At 44.9% G+C, this 11,426-nt stretch overlaps 1 protein-coding gene and 1 pseudogene across 1 annotated transcript; one reads left to right on the forward strand and one right to left on the reverse strand.

Moving 5' to 3' along the window:
* Positions 1–1,698: 1,698 nt before the first annotated feature.
* LOC119341195 (peptide chain release factor PrfB3, chloroplastic-like) lies at positions 1,699–4,782 on the forward strand. Its single transcript, XM_037613067.1, has 6 exons — positions 1,699–1,947; positions 2,189–2,406; positions 2,697–2,897; positions 3,248–3,460; positions 4,091–4,271; positions 4,358–4,782. The coding sequence occupies exons 1-6, from the start codon at positions 1,809–1,811 to the stop codon at positions 4,633–4,635; spliced, it is 1,230 nt and encodes a 409-aa protein (XP_037468964.1). The 5' UTR covers positions 1,699–1,808; the 3' UTR covers positions 4,636–4,782.
* Positions 4,242–5,527, reverse strand: LOC119350471 (annotated as a pseudogene).
* Positions 5,528–11,426: the final 5,899 nt, after the last annotated feature.

Genomic DNA, 11,426 nt, shown 5'->3' on the forward strand with positions numbered 1-11,426 from the left:
CACACCAGCCCACTAGGGGCTGGTGTGCCCCTATAGAGGTCGGCCCTATGAGGAGAAGGAAAGAGGGGAGGGAAAGGAAAGCGTGGAGTAGGACTCCCCTTCCTTCCCTCTCCCCTTTCCTTCCACGTTGTTGATACAAGGAAAGGGGCGCAGGGCAAGGTAGGGGCCCTAAGGCGCGCCTGGCTGCCTCCCCTCCTATATATATATATATATATATATATATATATATATATATATATATATATATATATATATATATATATATATATATATATATATATATATATATAGACACACACACACATATGGGGAGGGAGCGCCACACAAGGACACACAACATTATCTTAGCGTGTGCGGTTCCCCCGTCCACCGTTTAATCCCTCGGTCATATTTTGTGGTGCGTAGGCGAAGCCCTACGGAGATCACTTCACCATCATCGTCACCACGCCGTCGTGCTGTCGAAACTCATCCACTACCTCGTCGTCTTGCTGGATCAAGAAGGCGCGGACGTCACCGAGTTGAACGTGTGTTGAATGCGGAGGTGTCGTACATTCGGTACTCAATCGGTTGGATCGCGAAGAAAGTTCGACTACATCAACCGCGTTGTGAAACGCTTCCGCTTATGGTATACGAGGGTACGTAGACACACTCTTCCCCCTCGTTGCTATGCATCTCCATGGATAGAATATTGTCTGTGCGTAGAATTTTTTTGTTTTCCACGCAATGATTCCCAACACTGGAGGGTCACTGTTCAGCTGTTGAACGACAGGGTCACTCTCGATCAGGGTTGGGCCACCTTCTCTGTCGTCCATCAGATCAAGATAGGCTTCATGGTGACCTTCCAGTTGTTGACTCCTGACATGCTGAAGGTCATCGTCTTCAATGACGATGGCATTGAGGTGGTGACCAGGTGCGGGAAGCAAGACGACGCCTTCGGCCTGAACGCCTGGGACAATCCATCGTAAGCTCAACTGCTTTAGTTTAATATCAAACTGCTCAGTACTATGTTTGAACTGATATGTTTATGTGTGGCATAATATTTGTGCTTACTACTATGTTCTCTTGTGTGTTATTCCTGACGTCGATGTGTGCTGGTAACCTCATCATAGCATCAAAGAGGTTTTCAGACAACAAGGGTTGCATGCAACCAAACAGCGTGCTTTTGTGTGAGTTCACGCTATGCCGGCAACCAAACACTATGCATTAAGCTATCCCCTAATGCGTGAGAACTAAATGCGGGTAACCAAACAATGTGCAGATGTTGGTTTTCGGCCTGCATTTGCTCAACCAGCAGCATGTGAGTCAGGCTTGAGCTAGACAGGCCCAGCTGCGACGGCTGCCAAACACGCCCCTACAGGTTGGATCTTCTCGATATACAGGTTGGTGCGCTGGTCCTTTGGGAACTTAGCATGACAACTTTCCGACTGTCTATTACAACAAAGTTTGCATGTCTCCAGTGAGGGAGGGGCAATGACGGTGGCGCGTCTTCGGCTCGTTTAAGTGTTTGTAGTTGTCGCTAGATGGATGAACATGGATGTATTTTATTACTTCTCGTGCTTTTGTAACGTTTGATGGAGTAGGTCATAAGTTTTTCAAAAAAAATATGGTTGCATAAACGAGCTGATGAAGCACGGAAAAGTTGGCCTGTGCCTTGTGGGCTGTGGCGATTGGGCGGAGGATGAGGCGCGTGTGAGCCACACCACGCCAGGCTACACCTTCCTCCGCCGCACACCGCGCCCCCGAACCCCTCTGAAAATCACGAGCGCACATCATCCCCACCGGCCACCGCTCGCATTCTTACAACAGCCATGGCCACGGCGGCCTCGCCGCCGGCGGCAGCTTCCGCTCGGGCGTCGGCGATCCGCTCCCGCGCTGGCCGCCTCTCCCTCCCCGCGGCCCTCCCGGCGGACGGCCGTGGTGACACTGCCACCACCTACAAGGAGCTCGGTAGGTCTGCCTTCGCAGTTGTTTAGTGAATCAATCAATTACACTGATTGGAAATTATATGGTCCTAGATTTTCCATGATTAAGATCAATCCTGAATGTACAGTTCAGTTTGCGTAAAATGTGCCGCCTGAATGCATCAAATGCACGAGCCGTATTTGAACATCTTGCTAAACGACCACTAGCACAGAACGAGGACTAAAACAACTGATTATACTGACATTTGTTGGTTGATTTTATTAAGGTTTGTACTCCTGGAAAAGGAGGATCGAAGATGCGGTTATCCGAGTCGAATTGTCTGCATCCAATGCACTGGAGAGGGAGGAAGCACGGAGAATCAAACATGAAGAAGTACTGCAAAGCCGTAACTTGTGGGACAATCCGGCCAAGTCGCACGAGACGCTCTCTGCCCTGTCCGATGCCATCAGAGCGGTTGATCATCTCAAAGACCTTCTATATAAGGTGCTTGCTTAGATGCATAATGTGAGTTCAGTGAACTGTTTTACTTTGTCCAAAATTTGAACAAAGAAAACAGGCTTTATATAGCACGCTGTTCAGGCATAAGGACCAAGCGTCCATGCTTGAGAAGCAGAATATGGACTAAATGATGTGCCCAGCTAATTGCCTTCACTAATCATTAGAAATTATGAATTAAAGTGTCCTTCCTTTTTTGCTTTGATTCTGAACTATGGAAATGGTAGGTGAGACCTTAGCATATTTTGTTGCTGATGCTCATTAGATATAACTTGCAGGCTGAAGAGGCTAAATTGATAAGTCAACTAGCAGGCATGGATGTCATAAACGGAGAGCTATTTAAGCAAGCATATGATATCTCTTTGGATGCTAGTGAGTTTCTAGATCGTTACCAGATGTACAAGCTTCTTAAGGGTCCATATGACAAGGAAGGAGCTTGTATCATTGTCACTGCTGGATCAGAGGGTTTCGCTTCAGAGGTCGGTTCATTGCAGCGACATTGGATAAGTTAAATATTGATCAAAGCTTGATGATGTTACAAGTAGGCAACACCAATATAGCACTGATCATAATACCACTCTACTTCCTATCATTAGTTTGTCTTTAATTGGATTTATGTACTATGCTATTAAGACAACAAATGTTGATACCTTAAAACAGTAGAGTAAAAAAACCAATCTAAAGGATGGCCATTGATAATATTTCTTCCAAACTTTAGTCCATAGTTATCAGCACTTCAATGATATAGTATAGAAGTACATCTGTCCATGTTTATGTGAACTAGTCGTTTGATCATCCCCACCCTTTTGAAATCCTTTTCTGATTGCAGCTATGGGCAGAGAAGCTATTTGACATGTATACAAGTTGGGCACGCAGGCAAGGTTGCAAAGAAGGACTGGTAGAGAAGATCGCATCAACAAGTGGTCATACCCAGTTTGCAGCGATGGAGATTGAATCAGAGTACATGTTTGGCACCCTTTCTGGAGAAAAAGGAATTCACAGAATGATCTACTCTACTGTTGAAAATTCTGGCACTGACAAGGTGATTCCATTTTATATTCCTATTTGTTACGATATTTCTCAGTACAAACAATTAAACACAAAGGTTACATCAATAAAACCTTAGTCGTACTTCCAGAACCATTTCAATAGAGCAGACTCGTGTGCATGTTCTGAATATATCTATGTCAGCGAGCTATTACAAAATACAGAAGTGCCACCTAGATACTGAGTAAAAGACATAAGTATGTCACGCTCCCTAAAGAATTGGAGAAAATTAGGACATGGACTTCAATGCAAATTTTAAATGTTCAAATAAATTCACATTGTCTTACACCCAATTATGTTGGTGCAAATCAGAACCCACAATATGCATTCTGTGAAGTCCCACTTGTGACCTTTGGCCTCTGGGTTCTAGAATGTTAAGTCTCCCCAATTCAAATCCTTCTCATTTACTTTTCTGGAGAAACTGTGGTACGATGTTCTGGAGGCCCAGATTGTGTGTGCAATTTCTGGCATAACCTTCTCCTTGTGCATTTTGCATCAGAAGGCATTTCACCATGATCTTATCCTTGCGATGCTTGATACTATAATGGATTTATTTTTATCATGATTTTTTCCTAACAATGCTTCATATCAGAATGGCTAACTCTAAACCTACCAAAGCTTCCAGGCGATTTCAGCTAGAGTCGATATTATTCCTCTCTTCTTGGATAGACCAGTTAATTTTCACTTGGACGACAGCGATCTGGAGATTTCTCCACGACCAAGTGAATGTGAAAATCGAGATCGAAGAAATGGTGCCACTGTGAGAGTTCAACACATACCAAGTGGAGTTACTGCCGAAAGCTCAGGTAATGGGCACAAATGTGGAATGTTCATGCAAGTGGGAATCCTCATATAGCTGCAGGCTAAATTTACTGGGGTGATCTGTCCACAGGTGAAAGAAGCTATTTTGCAAACAAGCTAAAAGCCGTGAGCAGGCTGAAAGCAAAGCTACTCATCATAACAAGAGAACTAAGACTACCAGACCCGAAGATGATCGGAAAACAAGCCGTGGAGGAAGGATGCAACCGCGAGACGAGACGATATACGTTTGGCCCCCAGGAATTGGTCCATGATCTGAACACGGGCATCCAGTTGTCAGACCTCAACTCGGTCCTGGAAGGCAACATCGAACCGTTCATCAGGGGTCGTATTGTTTCAAGACATGGATGACGATATGCAAGAATTTGTGTGCAGTTCTGTAAATCCATTTTTGCTGATACAAATATAGCACATTACCAGAGGATGACCTCTGTAACATGGGTCACATTTCAAGCCAAAAAGGCAAATATACCAGGTATAGGAAAGCATGTTCTCTCACCAGCCGCTTACTCTGACAATCCGACTCATCGTGTACCGGATGCAGATGCTCTTTCCCTGTCAAGCTTGCGAGCGTGGGCGTGCACGGCGCGCCAGTGCTCGTCGAACGCCGCCTGGTGCTTGTCCTGCAGCCCCCTCTGCCGGTTCAGCGCGACGCCGAGCGCCATCATGGCGTGGTCCTGGCAGTCGATCTTCGCCGGCGCGAGTAGGTGCTGGGGGATGTGGCCATAGTGCTGACTGCCGTCGGCCTCTATGTACGGCAGGAACGACAGTGCGTAGAGGACGGCCCCGAGCCAGTACTCGGAGAGGCTCCTCCAGTTCTTCACCCGCTCCACCATGTGCGCCGGGCAGCGTTGCACATCATGTGGCCGAGCACGCCGCCGACGCTCCTGAACCTGACGGCCTCACAGACCATCACCGACATGGTCATCGGCGATCTCACGATCTCCTGCTGGGTGCCGGCGTTGGCCGTGACGCGCTCCGCCGCGGCTTCGAGCTCCTCCTTGCCGAGGGTGAGTGCCTCAAGTGCCGTCTTGGCCACTCTCGCCATATCGCCGCAGCTACCGGCGAACGAGAGTGGCGCCGCGCCGTCGATTAGGGAGCCACCGAGGAACTCGGACCATAGACCTTCCGGGCTCCGGTAACCGGAGATGTAGAGGTTGTCTGCGCGTATCCGGAGCAGCACTGACTTCCCGGAGCCGCATCTGAGCGTGACGCCGAACCATGGGGCCTTGCGTGGGTCGTGTCAGGTCCAAAGCTCAGAATCAAGCAATTTAACTACCAGAGCAACAAATTTAGGAGGAGAACAGGAGCTTCAAACTAGGGTTATTGCTAAGAAATGGGGAAAATAGGGTCAGCACGCCACTGGCGGCTAGGGTTTACACCCAATACAAGAAAATCATACCCACACTCCGGGCAGAGGCTGGCTTTATAGCCATTACACTATAAAGCAAAAGAAAGTGAAAAGCAGAGTACATGGCCCTGTCGGATAAGCTACAACTAAGTGAAAGCACCATGGCCGCTGGATGGTAGATCGACGAAGGAGAGATGCCATCATCTGATGAACCGTTATCAACCCCTCCGAACCACACGATGAGAAATCTACGGCTAATAACACTTCCGGCACGCAGGAACAGGGGAGGATATAAACATGGCCTAACAAGACCCCCCCAATTGAGCCTGAGCTTGTCCTCAAGCTCTGAACGTAGGGAAAACTTTCTGGATAAATGTCGAATCCTCCCAAGTAGCTTCCTCCACTGGCAGATTTGTCCACTTGATTAGCCACCTGACCACTGGGATACTGATATTCCCTTGCTTCTGAGAGATCAGTGCTCTTTCTAGAACTGCTTCCGGTTCAATCTTGATAACACCATCAGGACCAATGAGTGGTAGGATGGTAGAAGGAACAACTATTGGCCCAACGTGCTATTTCAACTGGCTGACATGGAAGACATCATGTAACTAACAGCCCTCTGGTAATAGCAACTTATAAGCATGTTTCCCAATTCTGTTAAGTACTCTGAATGGCCCATAGAACTTGGAATGGAGTTTAAGATGCCTATGTAAACTGAGAGACGTGTGTTTGTAAGGTTGCAACTTTAAATACACCATATCTCCCACTGCAAACTCTCTTTCCTTCCTCTTCTTATCAGCAAAGTGCTTCATTCTGGACTAGGCTTTGATAAGGTTTTGTTTGATCACTTCAATGGCCAGCTCTCTGTTATGCAGTAAATCCTCATTGTCTTCACAAATAGCATCTCGTAGTGCTGATTCTGCTATCATTGGGGGAGGAAAACCATACAGGGCTTGAAAGGGTGTCATCTTTAGTGATGTGTGGAAAGAAGTATTATACCACCATTCTGCTAGTGCCAGCCATCAATGCCGCTTCCTAGGCTGCTGGAAACACATACACATCAAGTAGTTTTCCAAACACTGATTGACTCTTTCTGTTTGACCATCAGTTTGTGGGTGATAACTTGTGCTCATGTGCAACTTGATTTTCAGAGACTTGAACAGTTGCTGCCACAAATTGCTTGTAAATATTCTGTCTGTGTCAGTTACTATCATTAAAGGCATGCCATGTAATCTGAATACATTATCAGAGAATGCTCTTGCTACAGATTGCACTGTTATTGGATGTTTCATAGCAATGAAGTGGGAATACTTAGTAAATCTATCAACCACAACCAGGATCAAATCCTTGTTTTCATATTTAGGCAATCCCTCCACAAAATCCATGCTCACATGTGCCTAAGCAAAATCTGGTACAGGTAAAGGCTCTAGTAATCCAGGATAGGGAGTGTGCTCAGCCTTGTTCAACTGACAAACAGGGCATGCTTTCACAAAAGTCACCACATCTTGTTTTAGACCCTACTAATGGAAAATCAACTTCACTCTCTGGTAAGTTGCTCTTTCTCCAGAATGGCCTCCAAGTTCTGAATTGTGGAAAGTTTGTAGGATTTCCTGCTTGAGGTTGGTAGTTGATCCAATAACAATCTTGTTATGAAACCTGAGTATCCCATGCTTAAATGAATAAGCATCGTTGCTGGTTTTGTCCATAGTACACTCAGCAATAAGTTCCTTAATCTTATCATCTCTGTTGTAACTGCTTATTACCTCCGTTGCCCAAGTTGGAGTAACAACAGTTGCACTTAAGGAAGAAATCATGTGCTTCACTCTAGATAATGCATTTGCAACCTTATTTTCCTTCCCCTTTTTTATTCAACTATGAAATTAAAGCCCAACAGTTTAAGTAACAATTTATGTTGAATGCCTTCAGTGATTTTCTACTCTTGAATATATTTGAGACTCTCTTGATCAGTTCTGGTTACAAGGGCAATTGCTCAGAAGTAGTGCTCCCATTTTTTAACAGCTTCAATTATGGCCAAAGCTTCCTTGTCATATGTGCTCATAGCAGCTGCTTTAGGACCAATACTCTTGTTGAAATAAGATATAGGCGTTCTTTCTTGCATCAATACAGCTCCCAGTCCATAACCGCAAGCATCAGTTTCCAGAATAAAAGGTTTGGAAAAGTCTGGAAGAGCCAACACAGGTGAGTTTGTGAGCTTGTTTTTTAAAGCTTCAAATGCTTGTTGTTGTTCCTCTTTCCAAGCAAAACCATATTTATTTAAGCAATCAAACAGGGGTCTGCAAATTACTCCATATCCCTGAATGAATCTTCTGTCATAACCACTTAGCCCCAAGAAACTTCTCAACTCAGTCACTGTAGTAGGAGCTGGCCACTCCTTGGTGGCTTGTATTTTGGATGGGTCAGTAGACACTCCGTCTGAATTAATTACATGGCCCAAGTATTCAACTTCATGTTTGCCAAATGAGCACTTTTCCATTTTTGCATACAGATTATTTGCTTGTAATATTCCAAATACTTGCTTTAAGTGGCTCTTGTGCTCTTCCATAGAAAAGTTGAACACTAAAATGTCATCAAAGAAAACCACAACAAACTTGAGATGTCCAAACAAGAAGTTCATTAAGGCCTGAAATGTATGAGGGCCATTAGTCAGTCCAAAGGACATAACCAGAAATTCAAACAACCCCATATGTGAGTTGTGAATGCAGTTTTGGGTATATCTTCTTCAGCCATTCTGATTTGGTGGTACCCATTTCTGAGATCAACTTTGGAGAAAATCCTTGCTCCTTTGAGTTGGTCCAAAAGGTCTTCAATAACTGGTATGTGGTATTTGTTTTTAATAGTAATAGCATTCAATTTTCTATAGTCAGTACAGAGTCTTCATGAGCCTTTTTTTTCTTCACCAACAGCACAGGAGAGGAAAATGGACTGGTGTTAGGTCTGATCACTCCATTTCTCAAGAGTTCCCTAATTATTTTCTCCAAAATTTCCTTTTGATGATGAGGAATTTTGTATGGCCTTTGATTCACAATTTTAGCCCCCTCTACTAAAGGAATTCTATGGTCACAAGGCCTGCTTGGAGGTAGTTCAGTAGGTTCCTGGAACAACTTCTCATACTGGTCTAAAAGGGGTTGTAACTCTGCAGGAATTTCTTGGTTATCTGTTGTTAACTCAAGACCAGTAGTAGTAAACAAGAAAAAGCCACAAACAGCCTGTTCCAACAGCTTTTTAGTGTTATCTTTGGCCTCAACCACAGGGGTTATAGGTACAGTTTCATCCACAAATGTTAAGAACTGCCCAGTGTTGTCAGAGATTTTCATTTCCATTTTGATAAAGTCCATTTGAATTGGACTATACTTCCTAAGCCAATCCACCCCCAAAATCATGGCATACCCCTTCAATTTCAAGACTCTGAAATTATACAAAAGTGATGGCCTTGAATTTCATAAGCACATTTTTTTGCTTGGAATTCAGTCCATAGTACCCCTCCACTTGCAACCACTACTTTGATTTTTGGTGTTGGGCTTGGTGCAACTGGTAACTTACTAGCCATTCCTGGGGCTATGAATGTTGATGTACTGCCACTGTCCACCAATGTTGTGACAACAGTATTTCCAACTTTTACTGTTAACATACAAGTGTTTCTTGCTGCTCCTATGCCCATGGCAGCATGCATTGACAATTTTAACATAGCCTCATCAGATAGTTGCTCAGTTGCTTCCAGATCAGGGTCATCAAAATTTGTTACAAAAATTTCTCAGGGTTTTCAGTGTCTTGCACCTGTAGTACTTGTATCTCAGCTCTCTGACTCATTTTGCAAACCTTCATGTGGCCAGGTACCCAGGGTTCTTTACATTTGTAACACACTTGATTTTGCTTTGCCTGCTGAATAACAGTATTCCTGTTTGGTGTTGCTAGTGGAACAGTGGTTTTGGGCTGCTCAAAAATCACTTGTCTTTTGGGCTGAGGCATGTATGGTTTTGTTTGCACAGGAGGGGTGATAGGTTGTGCTTTTTCCATCCTCCTAGCATTCCAGACTGCAGCTTGCATGTCCTTAGGTTAAAAACACTCAACATGAATTTTAATATATGGATTTAATCCTGACACAAAGCTGGAAACATAGTAATCATCAGGGATTCCTGGGTTTTCTCTTCTCATGATATTCATTAATCGCTCAAACTGTTCCACATAGGCAGTAACTATAGTAGTTTGTTGTGCTGCACGGAAGGAACTAACAATATCACAGGCGGAATCTATAGAAAACATGTCAGGCAAATAGGAACAAAACTTATGCCATGGAACATTGCTTGGAGAATATCCGGTTCCTCTCCACCATTGAATAGAGGGTCCTTTGAGATAAGATATGGCCAGCTCTGTTCTATGTTCAATAGGAGTTCTGGCTGCAACAAAATATTGTTCCAGATTCTGAATCCAAGACTCAGGGTCTTGCCCTTCAAATTCAGAGATTTTAAGTTTTGTTGGTTTCACAGTGAGAATATTCCTCCGACCATCAACTGGGGTATTGGGCATTCTCCTATATATGTGGTCCGCTGTCTCTTTTTCAGGTATGTCATCAAGCTGCATTACATTGTTTGGTGATGTTTCCTTTGCTTGACCATAGTTTGGGTGTCTGTAAGGTACCTTAGGTGTATCCAAATGTAGTTCTTTGCCCGTGTGGTCTCTCAGAGTTGCTGTTCCAATTGGCAAAGGAGCAACTTTTCAGGCATTGCCACAGACGGTGGGGTAGGAACTTGGAGTTGTTTGGGCCTGCCCGGGGCTACCCTAGGTGAGTTGATCTGGTTGTCCTTCAGATGAACACTGCCTTGGCCCTCCTCCACTTGATCTGCATGTGCTGGCTCAGGATCTAATAGCAGACGCCTGAAGTTCTCTTGGATTTTGTCGAAGTTCTTCTGCATTGTTGCAAAGTTTCTGTTTACTGTTGCCTGAAATTGCTGAAACTCCTTGCGATCTTCCTCTTTGTCCTGCTAGAGCGTCTTGGTGTCCAATTCAAGGGATTCTAGCTGTAGTTCAGCTGTTGACCCTGAATCAGTCGGGCCCGTCATCTTGAAATCATCGGCAATCACCACCATAAAGGGTTGGGAGGGTGGGAGGACAGGTCACCGCCGCCTGCGCCCGCCTCCGAGGGTACACGATCAGGTCACAGGAGTTGGGGTTTTACCACCTGAGAAATTTTCCCCGGCAACCAGACCGTTTCTGATTGTACCCGAATACTGCCACTCCGGCTTCCACCTGATGTCGCCGCCGCCAGATTAGGGTGAGGAGAGGGATTTTACAGCCGCAACCAACCTCTACTACGCCCCAATCGATCACACCACCGAGGAAGGACTGGCTCTCAATACCAATTGTCAGGTCCAAAGCTCAGAATCAAGCAATTTAACTAGCATAGCAACAAATTTAGGAGAAGAACATGAGCTTCAAACTAGGTTTCTTGCTAAGAAATGGGGAAAATAGGGTCAGCACACCACTAGCGGCTAGGGTTTACACCCAATACAAGAAAATCATACCCACACTCCGGGCAGAGGCTGGCTTTATAGCCATTACACTTTAAGCGGAAGAAAGTGAAAAGCAGAGCACATGGCACATGGCCCTGTCGGATAAGCTACAGCTAAGTGAAAGCACCACAGCCGCTGGATGGTAGATCGACGAAGGAGAGATGCCATCATCTGGTGAACCATTATCAACGCCTTCGAACCACACGATGAGAAATCTACAGCTAATAACACTTTCTGGCACGCGGGAACAGGGGAGGATATAA

The sequence above is a fragment of the Triticum dicoccoides genome, chromosome 1B, assembly GCF_002162155.2.
Source record: "Triticum dicoccoides isolate Atlit2015 ecotype Zavitan chromosome 1B, WEW_v2.0, whole genome shotgun sequence".
In the NCBI taxonomy this organism is placed as follows: domain Eukaryota; kingdom Viridiplantae; phylum Streptophyta; class Magnoliopsida; order Poales; family Poaceae; genus Triticum; species Triticum dicoccoides.

Bases quoted from the DNA above. Each gene is read 5' to 3' on its own strand.
- LOC119341195 (XM_037613067.1), top strand. From the start codon at position 1,809: ATGGCCACGGCGGCCTCGCCGCCGGCGGCAGCTTCCGCTCGGGCGTCG. The intron at 1,948-2,188 runs GTAGGTCTGCCT...GATTTTATTAAG, and splicing joins CACCACCTACAAGGAGCTCG to GTTTGTACTCCTGGAAAAGG. The intron at 3,461-4,090 runs GTGATTCCATTT...CAAAGCTTCCAG, and splicing joins AAAATTCTGGCACTGACAAG to GCGATTTCAGCTAGAGTCGA.